The sequence below is a fragment of the Sardina pilchardus genome, chromosome 8 (genome assembly GCF_963854185.1).
Source record: "Sardina pilchardus chromosome 8, fSarPil1.1, whole genome shotgun sequence".
Taxonomy (NCBI): domain Eukaryota; kingdom Metazoa; phylum Chordata; class Actinopteri; order Clupeiformes; family Clupeidae; genus Sardina; species Sardina pilchardus.
In genome coordinates, this window is record NC_085001.1 from 33395357 (window position 1) to 33417383 (window position 22027).

Sequence of the window (22027 nt, forward strand, 5' to 3'; positions counted from 1 at the left end):
TTACATTTTAATAAAAAAACCCATCACTGTTTATCTGCATTCCATGTGGAAGAATATGTTTGTCAACTAAGAGTAAAAACTCGGAGCAGCACAGATTAACTTAAACTGGATTTTAATTAAGGTGCATGGGGACTAAACAGCAGTCCACCTGCACCTTAATTAAAATCTAGTTTAAGTTCATCTGTGCTGCTTCGAGTTTTTACTCTTAGTATATCTACACGGTCCCCTCTTGTCTAATGCACCAGATGTCATGCTGCAGAAGCGCGGTGGATCTACTCTTGTGATGTTTGTCAACTGTTTCAAACTCTGGGCTCTAAACTGCATTGACAAATAAAATCGAATTATTACTGTTTACCTACTTTTTTTTAATATAATAGGGAACTAAAAATCAAAAGTTAGCTTATAAGCACAGAGCAAAAGCCTGAAATCTTCACAAAAACTCCTTAACTTCCCTTAACTACAGTGGTAAATACAGGAATAAATGCAGTAAACGTCAGATGAATAGTCTGAGTAATCTTGCAATGGCCAGTTCCTGATATCAAATAAACACAGAAAAGATGCATTCCTTGTGGTATAGGGGATTTCCCACAGTGACCGATTTGTTTTGCATGCTGCATGTTGTTTTCTGAGTATATCTCTGGCCTCACTACACTGGCTTCCAGTAAACGTTCACATCCATTTGAAGGTTTTGATAATGCATTCCGTGTCTCGGTGCCGTGTTTTACACTCCATATTCCTGTGAGACTGCTCAGTGCTCAGATTGGTTCATCAAGGTGTGGATGTCAGAACTGGTTCCTCTGTGGCTTACTTTGTAAAATGCATCGTATTGCCTTTCGTGATGTGTGAGTATTGGTTAGCTTGATTACTGTAATTGTATATTGTCAATTAATTCTGATTTATGTAAACATTTATGATTGTGTATTCAGTTTAATGATTTATTATGTTAATTCATGTGAATTTTCATATTGACCTATAGATATTTTCATATTTTGTATTATTTCTTTATACATAAATACAAATATATAAAATATACCTGAATGGACAGAACAATACTACTTGTACTAATGCCTTTACTTACCTGTCAGGTAGACAAGCACAGTTGGCAACATTTTAGTGAATCTAAATTTCACTCCAAATAGTTTCAGCTGTAAATGCTCCATGACTATTCTACTACAGAATGATAGGTACATAATTCTATATCGTTGTGAGGGCTACATTCTACTACACTTTCATCAAATTACCTTTTTAGTACCAATAGGACATTCTGGGAAATCCATGCTAATTTTAGATCATGCAGCCTGAATGGACAAAATTGCTATGCAGTTCTTGTAGGCAACGCACAGTATGGAATGTTGCAATATTATAATGAATAATTCTTCACATCTTGAAGTTCCAAACATTTTGATAAGAATGATTATAAAGACTCAAGTCAGTCAGATGTTCATGAATGCCATAGGCAAAGCAAAAGTTCTCTCACTGATTGAAGCATGTTTTGGAGAAGGGTAGCTTTATCATGAGGGGCTGGAGCAGGGTAAGCAGGCCCTCCCAACTTCCTGTGCATATATGGAGGCAAAAACAACCTCATTCAGTAACCTGCTACTGGGAAGGAGGAGCGTGAGGGAAAAGCCGTCCGGAACAGAGGGAACACTGAGTAGAATTCCCTGGCAAAGCAGGTCACCACAGCAGTGTTCCAAGCCTCCACTAACTGCTGTTTACCCTTCTGGAACATGCTCTGCTGCCCTGCTCCAAGTTTCCATGATAGACAGAACCTTAAACACTACCATCAGAACATTAGTGATGTGCAGACCTACTTACAAAATGGCTCAGGGGCCGACAAGTTAAACAATGATACATTTGAGCTCTTGGGTTAGGTTGGAATACTGTGAGGTGTTGCTGAGGAAAGCATCAAGCAAGACATGGTTACCCCATGAGTGGGTGGTGAAAGGACTGTCGAAGAGACATACACTGTGGTGAGTTTGATGCTGATGGGAATTGTTAGTTTCCTAAGTGTCCTTGTTACTTGAGGAATGAATGCTACATTCATTTAGTTGAAATGTGTGTTGGTTTATTAATTTATTTGCTTCATCAACTAACAGTAGGTGAATAGAGCTGTGTGTCCTGTTTACAGGTTTTATAAAAAATATATGGCCTTCAACACGCTATCGCTAGGCCTAAAGACATGCACTTTGCAGTTGAATGGGGCCAAGAACAATGATCTCATTGTGGGGGGAAGAAAGGCAAAATGTGCTAAATCAATTTGAAGCCTCATACTGCTTTAATTTAAGTGGCAAGCACCGCTGAAGTAATCAAAAGGTGTAAAATCATTTGAATGTGTTGATCTGAAGGCTAAAAAAGTCATTATTCTATCAGGGAAATTGGTCTATTTTCTGACATTCATACCTGGTCCACAGATGCTGGACTGCTCTGAAAAATCTCTGCATACCCAGCACAGCCCTCCTGACCACATATCCCACGGTGGCAATTGCACTGAAGCTATCTTTGTGTATGTTGTTTATGTGTGTGCCCCAGTCTGCCTGCTGCACAGTTGCCTCTTTCTTGTTGGGCAGAAGGGTGATCTTACTGAATGGGTTGGTTATAAGGCTGGAGTGAATGCAGAACTATCTCCAGGGAAATGGTCATATTACTGATCCTAAATTAATAGGGTCGTTTTTTTTTTTTTTTTTAAATGTCAAATAACATAAATAGCAATCAAAAAGAAAAAGTACTGCATTTAAAGTTGCTGATATTTAGCAGATGCATTTATCCAAAGAGACGCAGACTCAAAGGCATGTTGGCACATTGAACCCTGCCCAATTGATTGTTAGTTGGTGGCATTATCACTAGGCTACTACTCTATCTTTTCCTAACATTACAAAATAACCAGTAATAGCCATCTGTTTTAGTATCATTTTTTATCTTTTATTATGTATCCTTCTTGTATATAACTAAATAACATTTTTATTGCACATTTCTTTTTTCATACAGGTTTTACCAAAATGACTGGAAAGCCCTCATTTCATGGGAGTGGGAAGGTACAAATAAAGTCTTGAATATAAAAAGAAAACACTGAATTTAGCATGAGAAAACCTTTCAGCAATGTATAGCAATTCTATTATAGTTTTAAAAAGATCTGAACCATGGACACAAGGATGGCCATGCATATTTCCTTTTGTCCTCATATCATATTATCTTCTGTAGTGGAAATTAGTCACTGACCACTTTTCTGCACAAAGCACAGAAGGAGGTGACTGTGGCTGACTAGCGCGTGGCTCTACTGAGGGACGCCATGCTCCAGAGATGGTGCCTTGCGACTGTGACCCGCCGTGGGCTCATGCTGGTACTGACATGCGGTGGCCTGGTCCTCCTCCACCTGCTTTCCTGCAGCTTCAAAGGCTCGTATCCGATTCACAGGCCCTCCTCCTGGGTAAACAGGCCTGCGAGTGAGCCTGAGTACCAGGTGCTGCTTCAGGAGCTGGAGGAGCAATATCAGCACTATGTGCACAGTCTGACCAAGCAGATATCCCAGCTGAAAGAGGCTGTGGCCCTGAGGAGCATACAGCTGAGAGAGTCGCTGGGCCACTCGGCCACTGAGCTCCTATCAGAGACTGAGGGAAACCCTTTAACAGGCCAGCTTAGCCTGGAAGAGTTTCTGCAGAGCCAGTTGAATCGTGCAGAGGTTCATGCAGGAGCCAAAGTGCCCAGTGAATATGCCCTGGTGCCCTTCGAGAGCTTCACCCTCCATAAGGTGTACCAGCTAGAGATGGGGCTGAGCAGGTTTCCTGTGGAGAGACCTCTGCGTAAGGACCGGCGGAATGAACTGGTCAGCACTCTGGAGACCGCGCTACACATGCTCAATGCCCCCCGGGACAGTGATGACCCCCAGCTGCGTAAAGTCTACTCCCCATCTGATTTCATCGAGGGTATGTGTCATATTCAGTGCCCTTTATAGAAGCAGCTAGAACAATATATCTACTTGTAGCAGGAGCTATAGGTCTTCAGTGATATTGATGATTTTGCTTTTACATCGAGTCAAGAAGCAAATACATTTTGCCTCATTTGGTCTCTGTGTCAGTCAGTCTGTCCGCAACTGATGTCTCATGCAGGAATCTACCGTACAGAGAGAGACCGTGGCACAATGTACGAGCTGATGTTTAAGGGAGACGGGCCAGAGGACTTCAAGAGGCTGGTGTTCTTCCGCCCATTTGCCCCTCTGATAAGGCTCAGGAATGAACAGATGGACTTGTCTGGTGTGCTCGTGAACATGATTGTGCCCCTGGCTAAAATGACTGACAAGTTCAAACGCTTTATGGTCAACTTCAGGTCAACTTCATATCTTACATTCCTTATCTTAAAGTTTGATATTCATTTTGCGAAAGTCTTACCTAAAGTGATGCTATTTGTTTGCTACGTATTTCAGAGATGTTTGCATCCGCCAAGATGGAAAGATTCACCTAACGGTGGTTTATTTTGGGAAAGATCAGCTTGAAGAAGTGAGAAAAAATCTTGAAATGACAGCAAGGTGACAAATATATTCTTCCCCTATATCAATGTATAAAACTCCCCTATAGCATGTTCAGCGATGGGATTAAACTGTTTCAGGGTTACATAAAATCAGTTTTCAGGTTTGGAAATTTGCTCTGATTATTTCATTTTCAGAATATTGTTGATCTGTTGCGATATATTTACAGTAGGAAACAATCGTCTTTTTTTGGTGTGATAATGCAGAGAGACAAGCTTCAAGAATTTCACACTGATACAGCTCAACGAAGAATTCTCACGAGGAAGGGGCCTTGATGTGGGTGCCCGTGCCTGGAAGAATGGAAATGTTCTCATGTTCTTCTGTGACGTTGACGTAGTCTTCACTGCTGAGTTCCTCAATTCTTGTCGCCTGAATGCTGAGCCAGGTTAGCCAAGCCAAACCTCAAATAATGTTCACTATTATGCATTTTGGAGCAATACAGCATCACTAATGACAAGGAAACACTCACTTGTCCTTGTAAGCTAAAACAAAATACTGTAAGAAGTGATTTATCATTATTATCATTATTATTATTATTATTACAAGCAAATTAAGCCAAATCTCAAGCACCGTCCTGCACATACACACTAAAGGGAAAAATAAATTTGTTCATCATTGCGGCAAGGGAGGAGGTGGTTAAAAATGTAATTAAAATGAGAATGTAAAATGGAAACGATCCTCTACGTCTCACAGCTGGGGGAGATCAGCCTTTCAGGGGATGAGCAGCGTTTTTTAGAATACTCATTCATTTCTCAAGCAGGTGCCTCTCTGTCATTAAGGCTGCGTTTAGACTGCAGATCGGATATGCTCAATTCCGATTTTGTGCTCATATCCGATTTTTTTGATTGCATGTTTACATCTACTTTCGCCAGTGACCCAAATCCGATCATGTGTGTTTACATTTGCCAGACACTTGAAATGGCCCGCATGCGCATGGGCTAAAAGTTTCTTGTAGGGGAGAACCAGCACAATCGTAACACTTTTTTATTTTCTCAGTTCAAACTAGCTTTACACAAAGACGATAGACTTGAGAGCAGTGAAACTTGACCAGAACAGAGTCATACATCTCTACTCCATGAAAGTTGAAACAGAATGTAACAAATATGTTGCAGTTGGTTAATAACTTAACTTAACAGTGACATGTACCTTTGTTCCAACCTACGCAGCCATAAAAAAGTGCGGTAGGCTACAGTTGTAACAGTATAGCGTCATGGTTGTAACAGTGCTAAAAAATCGTGAATCCTATAACATATTTTAACACAAAACACTGCTGGCTTAAACAAAGAACATCTGTTTTCATATATAATCAACAAAAAAAGGTCCAAATGTATGTTAAGATAGTTGTATGATTAGCCATTGCAAACCATACGGTATTATGCTAGCTCACAATAACCTTTAAATAGGCTTATTTTGGTCATATCGACTTGATAAAACCTGTTAATATAGTTGATGAACTGCTTATTTCTTACATGTCTGAAGCAATTGGTCCAACACTGATATTTGAAGTTGCTGTGTTAACTTTCATTGAGTGTGATCGCGGCACATAAAAATAATCCATAACTCGCAATCATAATTGCTCGCACATGCGCAATAAAATCAGTTAATTTTGCCAGAGACGGGTGTTACAACTAACTCTTTTACTGTCTATGCAACTAACCCGCACAGGTCTAGGTCATGTTTTTTATTTTCATTTAATTGCATTTGCTGTGACTATACATCAAATGGCACTCATGTTAACTTAAAACAGATCGAGGGACTGACGAAATGAATGACATGTGATTGAAGTCTACACATTAAAATTTCACGAAAACAAACAGAACTGCAGTTGCAGTTTTAAAAATAGGTTAATAGCTACAAATCGCGATGCTTGAATTTGGTACTTTTTTGCTTAATAGCTCTGGTTGTAGCAGGCGCGTAGGAACGTAGTTAGCACTGGGGGGGACAAGAATGCGGTCTGTCGTGCGCGCACAGCGCGCGCCGATTTTTAAAAATATATTAATAAATAAAGGGGGGCGAATTATAAGTCACACAAGACACAAAAACCTATTGTTTAAGTTTTAATGGTGCTCTGTAAGATGCCGCTTTGAAGACATGTACTTCAGTCTTCTTCTTTGATGACCTATTTTTGGAACTGAACATCTGCACATATTCAAACACATCTCTTCCCTGAAAACGCACACAGTCTGTAGGATAAACTGACTCCCCCAATGCTTCCCCGCAGCACGTTTGTAACGGTTGCAAAAATCACCTTTTTACATGGTTGCATAAACGTTGCTTAAATGAAAATATGTTTCTTCTTCTTGACTTTTCATATGCCGTCTGTAAATCTTATGTCAGCTGACAGATGGACGCGCGTTTCGGGCACGAATGAATGGGTTTGCTATAAGTTTAAATGGAGGCGCTGGGAGCTGTGGCTATTGTTACCTGTATGCAGACCAGTGATGCCAGTAACGCGTTACTAAGTAACGCGTTACTGTATTTTGACCACTTTTTTCGGTAACGAGTAATCTAACGCGCTACTATTTCCAAACCAGTAATCGGATTAAAGTTACTCATCAAGTCTCCGTGCGTTACTATTTTTGTCATTTTCATTTTGCTTTCTTCTTGTCGTGAGGCCATGCTCACGTTTTCAGCATGAGGACAACTCATGTGTAGGCTCCTCGCACCGACACAAACGCAAACAGCAATGCAGGGAGGAGAGAGGCGCGTTTCCTATATGAAAATACAGTCAGTAGGCATATTTTGAGTTTGAGTCATCTACACATGACAACATTAAGGTACGTTGTACACTCTGTGTTGGCGACAAAGTGCTAGGCCTATCTAGCCAAACATCCCGAGTTCGCATAGCGCCTCCCTGACGCACGCAACGGAGAGGGAGAGAGGGAGAGAGAGGGTGCTGTGTGTGCCCGACGCGCATCCAAAACAGAGCACCCTGACTGGGTTGTTTCGTTATATCATTATCAACCGATACGTTTTCAGTGTAGGCGGGCTTTTATCTCTTTTCTCCCGAACTAAATTAATCAGTTCAATATAGTACAGTAGCGTCAGTCAGTGCCCCCCAAAAAGTAACATTTAAGACCGCATCTAACTCCAGACAACGCGAAAGTGTACTCTTGTCTCATAAGAGTAAAAAATAGTCTAATGATAGTCTTGCGCACTGCACTGTTAGTAACAGTGATTTTAGCATCGCCCATGGTGGATTAAATGATTGCAAAAGACTTGTCGAGGTGAGTTTAACAAGTGCAATTTAATGGGCATATTCTAAATGGCTACAGTAGAAGGATACACGAAAAGCCCTAAATCTTCATATTTTATTAGCCTACCACAGTTTCTATCTATAGCCCTCCTTTATTTAGTATACTGACTAGACATTATTGAACAAAACATTCATCTGTAGGCTATTTCAGTACCTCAGTAGGTTAAAGTATTTTTAGAGACCTCCCTGAAGTTACTTTTTGAAGGTTGTTGCATCTATTGTTGATGGGGGGGGGGCTTAGTTTAAAAAGTAACTAAGTAATCTAACTTAGTTACTTTTGAAATCAAGTAATCAGTAAAGTAACTAAGTTCCTTTTTAAAGGAGTAGTCAGTAATCAGTAATCGGATTACTTGTTCAAAGTAACTGTGGCAACACTGATGCAGACAACTCAACAAAGTTACGTGGTTAGGAGATTACTGTATGCTGCATTGCCGTGACCCCTTCCTAGTGGATTTTTCTCATTGGAATACAGCTAACGAACACGAAAGCTGAGATTGCGTTGCACATCAGTGTTGGAACGACTACTCAACAAACTGAGATAAGCATTGTTTTTCGTGTCTGGGAGATCTCGTTGACGTTTTGGACTGTCGGATTCTTATGCTTATTGTTTGGACTTATGGACACTGAACTTTGTTTGTTTGTGCTTTACGAAGCTTTGTGTTATTAGTATAGCCTTCACCTCAGCGCGTAAGTTGCGCGCTAGGTGGCCACGAACTCATTGCTTAATTTGTCAAAGTCAAAGTCAAATTTATTTGTATAGCACGGTTTACAGACGGCTGAGCCGCACCAAAGTGCTTCACAGTAAAGTGCAAATATGCAGAGAGTAAGTAAAAAGAGACACACATTTAGTTAAAAAGATAAAATGAAACAAATAAAAACAAAAGGAGGGATATCAAGAGGTAACCATGGGACACTGTAGACAGGTGCTTAAAAGAAGGGGAACCCTAATTAAAAGCAAGTGCAAAGAGATGGGTTTTTAACAAGGATTTAAAACTGTGCACAGACTGGGCCGCACGGAATTTGTGACACATTACAGTGTGTAGGCCTATTCATAATTCATTTGTGTTTATTCATTTGTTAAATTGTTGTATGTTTGACGTAGTTTGTAATCATTCTGCCCGTTTATCGTTAGTCAACCGAGGCCTTCAATGCGGTTGCTCATATCCGCCTGTATATGTGCGTCGTGACAGTGTGTAGGCCTAATCTTGATTATAATAAGAGGCAAATTGTTACATATTTAATTTTAAAAGCATATAATATAGGATGAACAAAGTGTGGACTTGCTATATTAAATCCAGGTAACCAGATAGGCTATTTGCACGTCCAATTTTGCAAGTGACTATACATTAAAAAACCGACAGCCGTCTGTAAGACCAAAGACCAAAACTTATTTAGGCTATCGTAGACTAGGCTACTGTATTCGCCCACAGTAGGCTATCCTCTTAACTTTTTCGAAAAGAATGAAAGAAGGCAGTAGGCTATATTAAAGATATGGACTGTGAGATAGCCTTCAGCAGCTTTAGGCACTCAAGGTGAGAAAGTGCTCCATGCTGCATTATTGAGACGGGCTTCGTTTCGGGAAACATTCTTAAAACACAATGTGAAAGACCTCCGATGCGCACTGATAGCTATAGTTATGGGGCCGTAACTCAGGAGGATATAATTGAGCCTAAGCAATCAACAATGTCTGTACTTTGCAGCGTTTTTTTTCGGAGGGGGGTCCAACATTGCGGGTGTCCCGACCCCCCCGGTTCCTACGCGCCTGGGTTGTAGGCTATTTACAGTAGACCATTCATATTTGGATGGCTATAGGCCTACGATTGTAGATAATTAGGTAGGCTACAAATGTTTTATTCTCAATACATGGTCTACGGAAACGTAATAGTCTATCAAAGTATCAATAGGGCAACTTTTAACACGCTCCGCCAGCGCGCCCACTTTGAATTGTAACCTAACGTCACCAGGCGCAAAATTGTCACAGATTAATGACGTGTGGGACGCATTGCACTGGAATATCCGATTTGTCTGTTTAGACTGCAGACACATGCACACAAATCCGATCCATATCTGATTTAAAACCACATACGAAAGAGGCCTGTATCCGATCTGAGGAGATCGGAATTCATGTGTTTTTTTTCTGTTTACACTGTCGTGGCACAGATCGGATACGTGCCACATGCGAGCAAAAAATCGGATTTGGGTCACTTCAAACTGGCAGTCTAAACGCAGCCTAAATGAGTCAAGCTCTCCGTCTTATTCAGTCTATGAGCACTTACTTTCAATTTTTGTATCAATGCTAGTTCTAATAGAGCAAAATAGAGTGCCCATGGTTGCTGAATACAGAGCCCACAGCCACATTAAATGCAAGGTTATCTTGAAATCTTGGGCTGCGTTTACACTGCCAGTTTGAAGTGACCCAAATCCGATTTTTTGCTCTCATGTGGCACGTATCCGATCTGTGCCACGACAGTGTAAACAGAAAAAAAACACATGAATTCCGATCTCCTCAGATCGGATACAGGCCCCTTTCGTATGTGGTTTTAAATCAGATATGGATCGGATTTGTGTGCATGTGTCTACAGTCTAAACAGACAAATCGGATATTCCAGTGCAATGCGTCCCACACGTCATTAATCTCTGACAATTTTGCGCCTGGTGACGTTAGGTTACAATTCCAAGTGGGCGCGCTGGCGGACTCGGAGCGTGTTAAAAGTTGCCCTATTTGATACTTTGATAGACTATTACGTTTCCGTAGACCATGTATTGAGAATAAAACATTTGTAGCCTACCTAATTATCTACAATCGTAGGCCTATAGCCATCCAAATATGAATGGTCTACTGTAAATAGCCTACAACCCAGGCGCGTAGGAACCGCGGGGGTCGGGACACCCCCAATGTTGGACCCCCTCCCGAAAGAAAAACGCTGCAAAGTACAGATGTTGTTGATTACTTAGCTCAATTATATCCTCCTGAGTTACGGCCCCATAACTATAGCTATCAGTGCGCATCGGAGGTCTTTTACATTGTGTTTTAAGAATGTTTCCCGAAACGAAGCCCGTCTCAATAATGCAGCATGGAGCACTTCCTCACCTTGAGTGTCTGAAAGCTAATGTAGGCTCCTCTCTCAGTCCAAATATTTAGTGTACGGCCTTCTTTCATTCTTTTCGAAATAGTTAAGAGGATAGCCTATTGTGGGTGAATACAGTATAGTACGATAGCCTAAATATAGTCTTATGGCTGTCGCTTTTAAATGTAGGCTTATCACTTGCGAAATCGGACGTGGCACATAGCCTAATTATCTGGTTAGGCCTACCTGGATTTAGCAAGTCCATACACTTTATTCATCCTATTATAGGCTATGCTTTTAAAATTAAATGTGTAACAATTTGCCCCTTATTATAATCTACACACTGTCACGACGCACATAAGGTTACGGGCGGATATGAGCAACCGAAGGCCTCGGTTGACTTAAGATAAACGGGCAGAATGCCTGTTTACAAACTACGTCAAACATGCAACATTATCTAACAAATGAAAAAACACAAATGAAAGATGAATAGGCTACTCACTGTATTTTGTCACAAATTAAGCAATGAGTCCCTTCGTGGCCACCTAGCGCGCAACTTACGCGCTGAGGTGAAGGCCCGACAAATACTAATTAACACAAAGCTTCATAATGCACAAACAAACACCCCCTCAAAGTTCAGTGTCCATACGTCCAAACAATAAACATAAGAAGCCGACAGTCAAAAACGACAACGAGATCTCCCAGACACGAAAAACAATGTTTATCTCACAGTTTGTTGAGTATCGTTCCAACACTGATGCGCAAGGCAATCTCAGCTTTCGTGTTCGTTAGCTGTATTCCAATGAGAAAAATCCACAAGGAAATGGTCACGGCAATGCAGCATACAGGAATCTTCTAACCACGTTACTTTGTTGAGCTGGCTGCATACAGGTAACAATAGCCACAGCGCGCTCTCCCTGCGTCTCCATTTAAACTAAGGGCAAACCCATTCATTGTGCCCAAAACGCGCATCCATCTGTCAGCTGACATAAAATTTACTTAGATGGCATATGAAAAGTCAAGAAGAAGAAACATATTTTCATTTAAGCAACCACGTAAAGGGAAGCATTGGGGGAGTCAGTTGTCCTACAGACTAGCTGTGTGCGTTTTCAGGGAAGAAATGTGTTCTGAACAGCCTATGTGCAGATGTTCTTCCCAGTTCCAAATAGGTTAAGAAAAAGACTGAAATACATATTTTCAAAGCGGCATCTTACAGAGGGCCATTAAAACTTCAGCAATAGGTTTTGTTTATCTCTTATGTGACTTATAATTCGCCCCCTTTATTTGTTAATATAAAAAAATTGCGCGCGCAACGGAACTCATTCTTGTCCCCCCCAATGCTTAGGTCTACTACGTTTGCTACGCGCCTGCCAACCAGAGATATTAAGCAAAAAAGTGCCAAATTCAAGCATCGCGATTTGTAGGCTATTAGCCTATTTTTTAAAACTGCAACTGCAGTTCTGTTTGTTAAACTTTGCTTCGTGAAATTTGAATGTGTAGACTTCAATCACATGTCGTTCATTTCGTCAGTCCCTCGATCTGTTTCAAGTTAACATGAGTGCCATTTGATTTATATAGTCACAGCAAATGCAATTAAATGAAAATAAAAAACATGACCTAGACCTGTGCGGGTTAGTTGCATAGACAGTAAAAGAGTTAGTTGTAACACCCGTCACTGGCAAAATTAACTGATTTTATCGCGCATGTTGCGAGCAATTATGATTGCGAGTTATGGATTATTTTTATGTGCCGCGATCACACCCAATGAAAGTTAACACAGCAACTTCAAATATCAGTGTTGGACCAATCGCTTCAGACATGTAAGAAATAAGCAGGTCATCAACTATATTAACAGGTTTTATCAAGTCGATAGGACCAAAATAAGCCTATTTAAAGGTTATTGTGAGCTAGCATAATACCGTTTGCAATGGCTAATCACTCATACAACTAGCTTTTAACAGTCATACATTTGGACCTATTTTTGTTGATTATATATGAAAACAGATGTTCTTTGTTTAAGCCAGCAGTGTTTTGTGTTAAAATATGTTATAGGATTCACGATTTTAGCACTGTTACAACCATGACGCTATACTGTTACAACTGTTGCCTACCGCACTTTTTAATGGCTGCGTAGGTTGGAACAAAGGTACATGTCACTGTTAAGTTAAGTTATTAACAAACTGCAACATAGGCTATTTGTTACATTCTGTTTCAACTTTCATGGAGTAGAGATGTATGACTCTGTTCTGGTCAAGTTTCACTGCTCTCAAGGCTATCGTCTTTGTGTAAAGCTAGTTTGAACTGAGAAAATAAAAAAGTGTTACGATTGTGCTGGTTCTCCCCTACAAGAAACTTTTAGCCCATGCGCATGCGGGCCATTTCAAGTGTCTGGCAAATGTAAACACACATGATCGGATTTGGGTCACTGGCGAAAGTAGATGTAAACATGCAATCAAAAAAATCGGATATGAGCACAAAATCGGAATTGAGCATATCCGATCTGCAGTCTAAACGCAGCCTTGGAGTCTGTCAGTGTTAAGGATTGTAGTCAAGACCCAAATGCAGACCAAATGCAACTCAGCAGGTTTTATTGAAGATTTCCAAAGTCAGTAGCTGAGATCATGAGTGAACAAAAAATCCAAAAAGGAGAAAGCACAAAAGATCCAGTCAAAAGATAAAGTCCAAAAAGTAACTCACAGGAAATCCAGGGAAAAAACTCCAAAAAACAGACGGCAAAGTCACTTGCAAACACAGACCAAACATCAGGCTTCTGGTTACGTTCTGACACGGATCACAAAACAGACTGAACTTAAATAGCAGAAACAGGTCTAATTGAATGAGGAGCAAACAGGGAAAATCAATTACAATAATGAGCAAAGCAGGTGAGACTCAAATGAGGGGCGGAGTTCAAACTCAAAACAAAGGCACATGGAGTCAGAAACAAAGACATGTAATGTCACAAGGTTCCAGCAGGGCAGAGTCCATAGGCATGGGAGCTGAATACTAACAATACCCCCCCTCTAATGGGCGCCTCACGGCGACCCTTTGGGCAGCATGGGATGTTGGCGATGGAAGTCTTTGAGGAGCGTTGGGTCCAAGATGTGTCGCGCCGGGATCCAGCACCTCTCCTCCGGGCCATAGCCCTCCCAGTCCACGAGGTACTGAAGCCCACGGCCCCGACGCCGAACAGCCAATAGTCGCCGCACGGTGTACGCCTCAGAGCCATCAACAAGCCTAGGGGGAGGGGGAGGTGTGGGGGCAGGGTGCATGGGACTGCAAATGAATGGCTTGACCCTAGAGACATGAAAGGTGGTGTGAATGCGGCGCAGGGGGGCAGGGAGCTTGAGACGGACTGCGGTTGGGCTGATGACCTTGTCAATGGGGAAGGGCCCGATAAAACGAGGGGAAAGCTTATAGGACTCAGTCTTGAGGGGCAGGTCTCGAGTCGAAAGCCACACGCGTTGTCCCTGATGATACGGGGGAGGTCGGGAACGATGTTTGTCAGCCTGGATCTTCATGCTGGCAGAGGAGCGAAGGAGGGTTGAGCGTGTGCGTCTCCATGTCCGGCGACATCGACGGATGAAGGCCTCAGCAGAAGGGACACCAACCTCCCTCTCCTGGTCCGGGAACAGCGGCGGCTGATAGCCCAAGGAGCATTCAAAGGGAGACTGGCCTGTGTAGGAGGAGATATGCGAATTGATCGCATACTCTGCCCATGGGAGTTGTTGGCTCCAAGAGGTGGGATTTTGGGAAGCCACGCAACGTAGCACCGTCTCCAGCTGTTGATTCGCCCTCTCCGTCTGGCCATTGCTCTGCGGATGAAATCCAGATGATAAGCAAACAGAGGCACCAAGCAATTTACAAAAGGCTTTCCAAAAGGCAGAAGTGAATTGGGGGCCTCTATCTGACACCACCTCCACTGGTAGCCCATGTATCCGGAATACATGTTGCACCATTAAACCGGCAGTGTCCTTGGCAGAAGGAAGGCTAGGAAGGGGAATGAAATGGACAGACTTGGAGAAACGGTCAACAACAGTAAGAATAGTGGTGTTACCGTCTGATGGTGGCAAGCCAGTTACAAAGTCCACAGAGATATGGGACCATGGTCTTCGTGGCACCGACAGAGGTTGCAGCAGACCAGCAGGGCGTCGGGTTGAGGTCTTGTTCCTTGCACAGACCGAGCAGGATTGAACAAACTTGAGAATGTCCTCTTTCATAGAAGGCCACCAGAATCGCCTTCCTATGAAGGCCTGAGTTCTTCTGGATCCAGGGTGGCCGGACAACTGGGTGGAGTGACCCCACTGTAAAACCTGTGGACGGACAGAGTTAGGGACAAACAGACGGTTACTAGGACATTGACTGGGCCCTGCCTCTCCAGATTGAGCTGCGACAACAGCAGATTCAATCTCAAACTGAACTGCCCCCACAACACAATGAGAAGGAAGGATGGTTTCTGATGCTGGAGGTCGGTCTCGAGAAGCAAACCTTCGGGACAGCGCATCGGGCTTCACATTCTTGTGGCCAGGGCGGTAGGATAAGGTGAAGTTAAACCTGGAGAAGAACAAGGACCAGCGTGCTTGGCGTGGGTTTAACCTCTTTGCCGTACGGATGTACTCAAGGTTCTTATGGTCAGTCCACACCAAGAACGGTAGTGAGGCACCCTCCAGCCAATGCCTCCATTCCTCTAGGGCCAACTTCACTGCCAGCAACTCCCTGTTCCCCACATCGTAATTCTGTTCAGCAGGAGTGAGACGGTGAGAAAAGAAGGCACAGGGGTGAACCCTGTTGTCCTTGGCAGAACGTTGGGAGAGCACAGCACCAACACCAACCTCAGAAGCGTCAACTTCAACAATGAACTGCCGGTTGGGATCGGGCTGGATCAAGATCGGAGCAGAGGTGAAGCGTCGCTTCAGGTCCTGAAATGCCTCCTCCGCCGCTGAGGACCAGATGAATCTCACCACAGGGGAGGTCAGGGCGGTGAGCGGAGCTGCCACAGTGCTGAAATTTCGGACAAAACGTCTGTAAAAGTTAGCAAAACCAAGAAAACTTTGCAGTTCCCGACGCTTAGAGGGTGCTGGCCAGTCCAGAACTGCCTTGACCTTCTGTTGGTCCATGTGGATGGCTCCAGGTGAAATCACATAGCCCAGGAATGCAACAGTGTGTTGGTGGAACTCACACTTCTCAGCCTTCACAAAAAGCTTATTCTCCAGGAGACGCTGCAGGACTCTACGGACATGGATGACATGATCAGACAATGACTTGGAAAAAATTAAAATATCATCCAAAAAGACAAAAACAAATTGATTGAGCATATCCCTAAGGACATCATTCACCAGGGCTTGAAAAAATCCTGGCGCATTAGTAAGTCCAAATGGCATGACAATGTACTCATAATGACCAGAGCTGGTGTTGAAGGCAGTCTTCCACTCATCTCCCTCACGGATACGAACAAGGTGATAGGCATTCCTGAGGTCGAGCTTAGTGAACACCGTGGCCCCCTGAAGGAGTTCAAATGCTGAAGACATAAGTGGGAGAGGGTATCGGTTCTTAACAGTAACATCATTAAGACCCCGATAGTCAATGCATGGACGCAACGAGCCATCCTTCTTTCCCACAAAGAAGAATCCTGCCCCTGCCGGGGACGAGGACGGACGGATGATGCCCGCTGCTAGAGACTCTTGGACGTACTTGTTCATAGACTCGGTTTCAGGTCGGGACAAGGAATACAAACGGCCTCTAGGGGGAGACATGCCAGGCAGGAGATCAATAGCGCAATCATAGGGACGATGAGGAGGGAGAGAAGAGGCTTTGGACTTACTGAAGACAGGCTTGAGGTCCATGTAGTCTGGAGGAACTCCGGTCAGATCTGGGAACTCCCCTGGGGACACAGGAACTGGAGACAGCAAAGTCTGGGCATGGAGGAGACAGTTAGAGTGGCAGAACGGGCTCCAGCCCACAATACACCGCCCTGCCCAGTCAATATGAGGATTGTGCTTAACCAGCCAAGGGTACCCAAGGACCACGGAAGCTTGTGGAGAATCAATAACATGAAAAATTAATTGTTCATGATGATTACCAGAGACAGAAAGACTCACCGGAGTGGTGGCTTGAGTGACGTTAGCCAATTTCATCCCATTTAATGCATTGGCCACCAGGGGGGTCTTGAGCCTTACAGTGGGTAATTCCCACTGAGCCACAAAGCCAGCGTCCATGAAATTCTCCTCGGCACCTGAGTCCACTAGCACCCCCACCTCCTGTTGTCGATCGCTCCACCTCAACGTGGCTGGGAGAAGTGTGTGTTGTGCAGAGGAGGGTTGTATGGGTGTCACGCTCACCAGTACCCCTCTTACTGGCGAGCGTTGGCTTTTACCGGGCAGGAGGCAATGAAGTGTCCTGGCTGGCCACAGTACAGACAGGAACGCGAGTCAATCCTTCGCTGTCGTTCCTCTCGGGTCAGGCGGGTGCGGTCTACTTGCATAGGTTCTGGCTCAGATGCATCTGGAGGTGGAGGAGGTGGTTGCACGGATGGACTAAACAAGAAAGTTCCTGGAGAACCTCTAAATGCTCTCCCCCGGCGGCGTTCTTGTAGCCTCTTGTCAATGCGGATAGCCAGGTTAACCAGGCCTTCACAGGTTTGGGGCAGTTCATGGGAAACCAGCTGATCCTTGATCTCATCAGAGAGGCCATTCAGAAAGGTGTCGAACAGAGCCGCAGCATCCCAGCGAGTACAGGTTGCGAGAGTCTGAAAGTCGATGGCGTAGTCTGACACCGATCGGTTCCCCTGGCGCATATGGAGCAGTTCACGTGCAGCCTCATGCCCGTGCTTGGAACGATCAAAGACCCTTCTCATCTCAGATGAAAATTCCTGGAAATCACCACAAGGAGGCATGTCTGCATCCCACATAGCTGTCCCCCATTCTCTAGCACGTCCAGAAAGCTGAGTAATTACATAGGCCACTTTAGCTCTATCAGAGGGGAAGGTAGATGGTTGGAGTTCAAAAATAAGGGAGCACTGAGACAAAAAAGAACGACATGTACCGGGCTCTCCAGAATACTTCTCAGGCGGAGGCAGCCTTGGCTCACGGACTGGTGGTGGACATGACGTGGCTGCAGTAGACGACTGAACAAGTTGAAGTGGCTGGATCTGGGCCGTCAGGTCTCTGATGCTAGCAGAAACCGAATCCAGCTGAGTTTGCTGACGCCCTAGGAGTGCGCCTTGTTTCTCAAGACAGGTCATCATCTGAGTCGGGTCCGCTGGGTCCATGGTGGTCAGAACGTACTGTTAAGGATTGTAGTCAAGACCCAAATGCAGACCAAATGCAACTCAGCAGGTTTTATTGAAGATTTCCAAAGTCAGTAGCTGAGATCATGAGTGAACAAAAAATCCAAAAAGGAGAAAGCACAAAAGATCCAGTCAAAAGATAAAGTCCAAAAAGTAACTCACAGGAAATCCAGGGAAAAAACTCCAAAAAACAGACGGCAAAGTCACTTGCAAACACAGACCAAACATCAGGCTTCTGGTTACGTTCTGACACAGATCACAAAACAGACTGAACTTAAATAGCAGAAACAGGTCTAATTGAATGAGGAGCAAACAGGGAAAATCAATTACAATAATGAGCAAAGCAGGTGAGACTCAAATGAGGGGCGGAGTTCAAACTCAAAACAAAGGCACATGGAGTCAGAAACAAAGACATGTAATGCCACAAGGTTCCAGCAGGGCAGAGTCCATAGGCATGGGAGCTGAATACTAACAGTCAGCATGGTCTGATTTGGAAAAACTGGAAACATTTTCTTTCCACAGGTAAGAGAGTGTTTTACCCAGTCATCTTCAGCCAGTTCAACCCTCTCTACGTTTACGGCCAGCACGCTGCTGTACCTCTCACTGAACCGGTAGGTTTTGTTGAACTGTCTTTTTTTTTTTTTTGAGGTGGTATATAAATACATGAATGCTGAGAATAAAATATACAGAAATATGCAAAATAAGAGTCCTTTTAGTTGTTGACTTAAGCTAATCTGCTATTCTGATAGGTAATGAAAAAGGATACAGGATTTTGGAGAGATCTGGGCTTTGGAATGACATGCCAGTATAGGTCGGATTTCATCAACATAGGTAGGCCTTATTTTTCCCTCACAATTTATAGTCTCCTAACTGCTTTAAAACACTGCAAATGTAATGGAATTTCAATTAAATTAGACTATGTCTGTTATATATCAAGTGACTACAGTATATAACACATTTGAGAACACTAGGAGTACAAACGTGCCTCCCGGTCATGCAGAACAGAAAAGGATAAAAGTGCATGACAGTGTATTTTATTTGAAAAGAAATCAATTAAATTGCTTCTCATTTACATTTTTATGTGTTGTATGCATCTACGGCAGCAATTACAATAATCATCAATGATTATGTAATATTTAATATCAATGAATGTGAACGTATTAGTGAACGTACTAATCCCTCTTCTCAACAGGTGGGTTTGCTGCGAGCACCCGAGGCTGGGCGGTGGAGGACCTACACCTGTACAGAAAGTACCTTCACAGTGAGCTGCTGGTGGTGCGGGCCACTTCGCGCAATCTACTGCACCTGTGGCACCCAAGCACCTGTTCTGACGACCTGCCTGAGCGGACTTACCACTTATGTCAGCAGCGCAGGGCCACCAGTGAGGCCTCCCACAGCCAGCTGGGAAGGTTGCTCTTTCGCAAGCAGATTGAGGAGCACCAGCGTCTCCATGGCTTATGATTGCTGAAAGACAAGACAAGGACTGTTTCACCATGTGCAGCCCAATTTTGCCCTTGATTTTCAATAAACACTTTACATAATGGGTTGCAGGTGTCATGACATAACAATTAAAGATTTCATGCAGAAAGAACTTTGAAGGTCCATGTACTCATGAATATCACATCAAATAGCCTATGAGGTTATAGTCTCTCTCTCTCTGTCTGTCTGTCTGTAGTCTGTGTTCAATGAATGTCTCAGGATGCAGTTATAAATAGGCCTACAGTACATACAGTAGGCTATATACAGTACAGACCAAACGTTTGGACACACCTTCTCATTCAAAGAGTTTTCGGTAACACTTTACTTGACGGGTTCATTCATAACACATTCATAACAGCTGTGATGAACTGCACATGAAGCATTCATGACTGATTCATGAAACATGACTCAACATTCATACCAACACTTTTTTAAGAAGCAGAAATATAGTATTAGCGATTCTTTTCCTCTTGCGATCGTGGGTTGCGCTGTTACACCCCACTACACAGCAACATACGACCAAGAAGGCAAAAACTAAGTAACAGGAACACACTAATAGGCGGGAGTAAATCCAAAGTAATCCATAGTAAACTAAGGAGTGAGGCTGCCAATATGGCTGTGCCCGCAAAGTTTTCATGTCATGATCCCGAGCCCTATTGATGACGTTTCTTCGACAGACGTGGCACCTGGACTTGTCAACTTTCTGATATAAACTGGAGACGAACTCATTAAAATATGCATGACATCTTTAAATGCCAGAATTGGTAGTAGGCTACGTGCACTGGATCATGAATATGCCATCAAAGAATTAATACCTAAATAAAGTAATTATAACGCCACATGGGATTCGAACCGCTTGCAAATTAAACTGCTTGATTAACAGCCCACCACGCACCTGTTCATGCCACGAATCAATCAACTTCTGTGGCGTGAAGTGTTGAACTTATACCATCAAAAGATGCCAACCCATGTTATCATGATTGTAGCAGGTTGACTCGGCTGATCATGTTATCTGGCTACCGAGTTATTTTGCTACCGTTGCCCAAGCCATTTAGTAGGCCTTCTAAGTTGGCTATCATGCATCCATCGATATCTCAAAGTTGCGACACTACCATTGACTCCCGTGTACAAACAATGGCGGCACATCTGGTATGTCATGGTCGTTGAAAGGAACCAATTGAGAATGAATGAATCTCAGGTGTTATAATAAGACTTTTCTACATGACTTATGGTCGTGTGCATAATAATGCATTTTCATTGAGTAATATATGTATGTGGAAATGCAGTTTATAGTAATTTTCATCGAGTATTTACCGTAAGTATGCGATTGCTGCTGTCAATCCCGTAGTAAATCAGGGACCAAGGGAACTACTGAGGCTACCCACTAACCACGTGACCGCTCTAATCTGGCTTTAACATGGAAGTCAGCGGCTGTCACAACTTTGAGATATCGATGGCTTTGAAGACTACATATCCTGTTAAACTGTGTTCTCTGTCCACAACTGTTTCAAAATAAAAGTCCTCACCAGGGTGGGAATTATACCAAGGCCATGAGGCCATGGCCGCCGTTGCCCTACACTTTGGCCTTGATGCCCCCTGACAAAAAAACCCAGCATAAGGCCACAGTGGCCTTTATGCCCCTGACTTAGGGTTGCCAACCATTCAGTATAATACGGAATCGTCCCGTATTTGATTTGTGGCAGGTAATTATCACAGAATGTACAGAAACCTGTCTGAAAACGGCTTATGATGCTTCCATGAGGGAAACATCCCAAAACAATGGTACTCATATTTGCTGTCGTTTTCAGAAGTATCTCATGCAAACATGCAAAAGAATGAACTATTGTAATTATATAGCCTATCTTACATTAGTAAAGCACACCCCTGATGTGCATAGTTTTCACAAACTTTTTGTAAACAATTTTGGCACAAACATTGACTGCTTTGAAGTGAAAGTGCATGTCTAACAATATAGCATAATACTAATTGTGATATGATAATCATAATGATGATTTGATGAGGGGTGGGGTGAGGTATGTGTAGATGGGCCCTATGACCCCGAAGTCTGCCATGATTGGGCCTCAACTTAAAGAAGTTTGAGGCTGTGTTAGGCTGTGTTAGGCTGTGTGCTAGCGGGTCTATGTATTTGTGTCGAGATAACCCTGAAATGTAAAACCATCGAATTTTACTCAGTGGCCTTTGTGCCCTATCATGTGGCCTTGGTGCCCCTAAAAAAAAAGAAGGTTAAGGCCAAATGGCCTTGCCCCTAAAATGACGAAATTCCCACCCTGGTCCTCACTGCATTCATTTCAATTATAGAGCGCCAAAACATGCACGTCTCATGGTGCTTTACAGAGTGTTAAACATTCAAAGAGAGCCCATGAGTAACAGGGGCAAGGAAAAACTCCCTAGAATTGGAGATA

The 22027-nt window shown here is 43.3% G+C and overlaps 1 protein-coding gene across 1 annotated transcript; it reads left to right on the forward strand.

Annotated features, from left to right (window-relative positions):
• The first annotated feature begins 3286 nt into the window (after positions 1-3286).
• On the forward strand, positions 3287-19621 carry csgalnact1b (chondroitin sulfate N-acetylgalactosaminyltransferase 1b). Its single transcript, XM_062544120.1, has 7 exons — positions 3287-3920; positions 4104-4320; positions 4418-4519; positions 4726-4904; positions 18648-18736; positions 18875-18956; positions 19318-19621. Exons 1-7 carry the CDS (start codon positions 3287-3289, stop codon positions 19584-19586), a joined length of 1572 nt encoding a protein of 523 aa, XP_062400104.1. The 3' UTR covers positions 19587-19621.
• The last annotated feature ends 2406 nt before the right edge of the window (positions 19622-22027 follow it).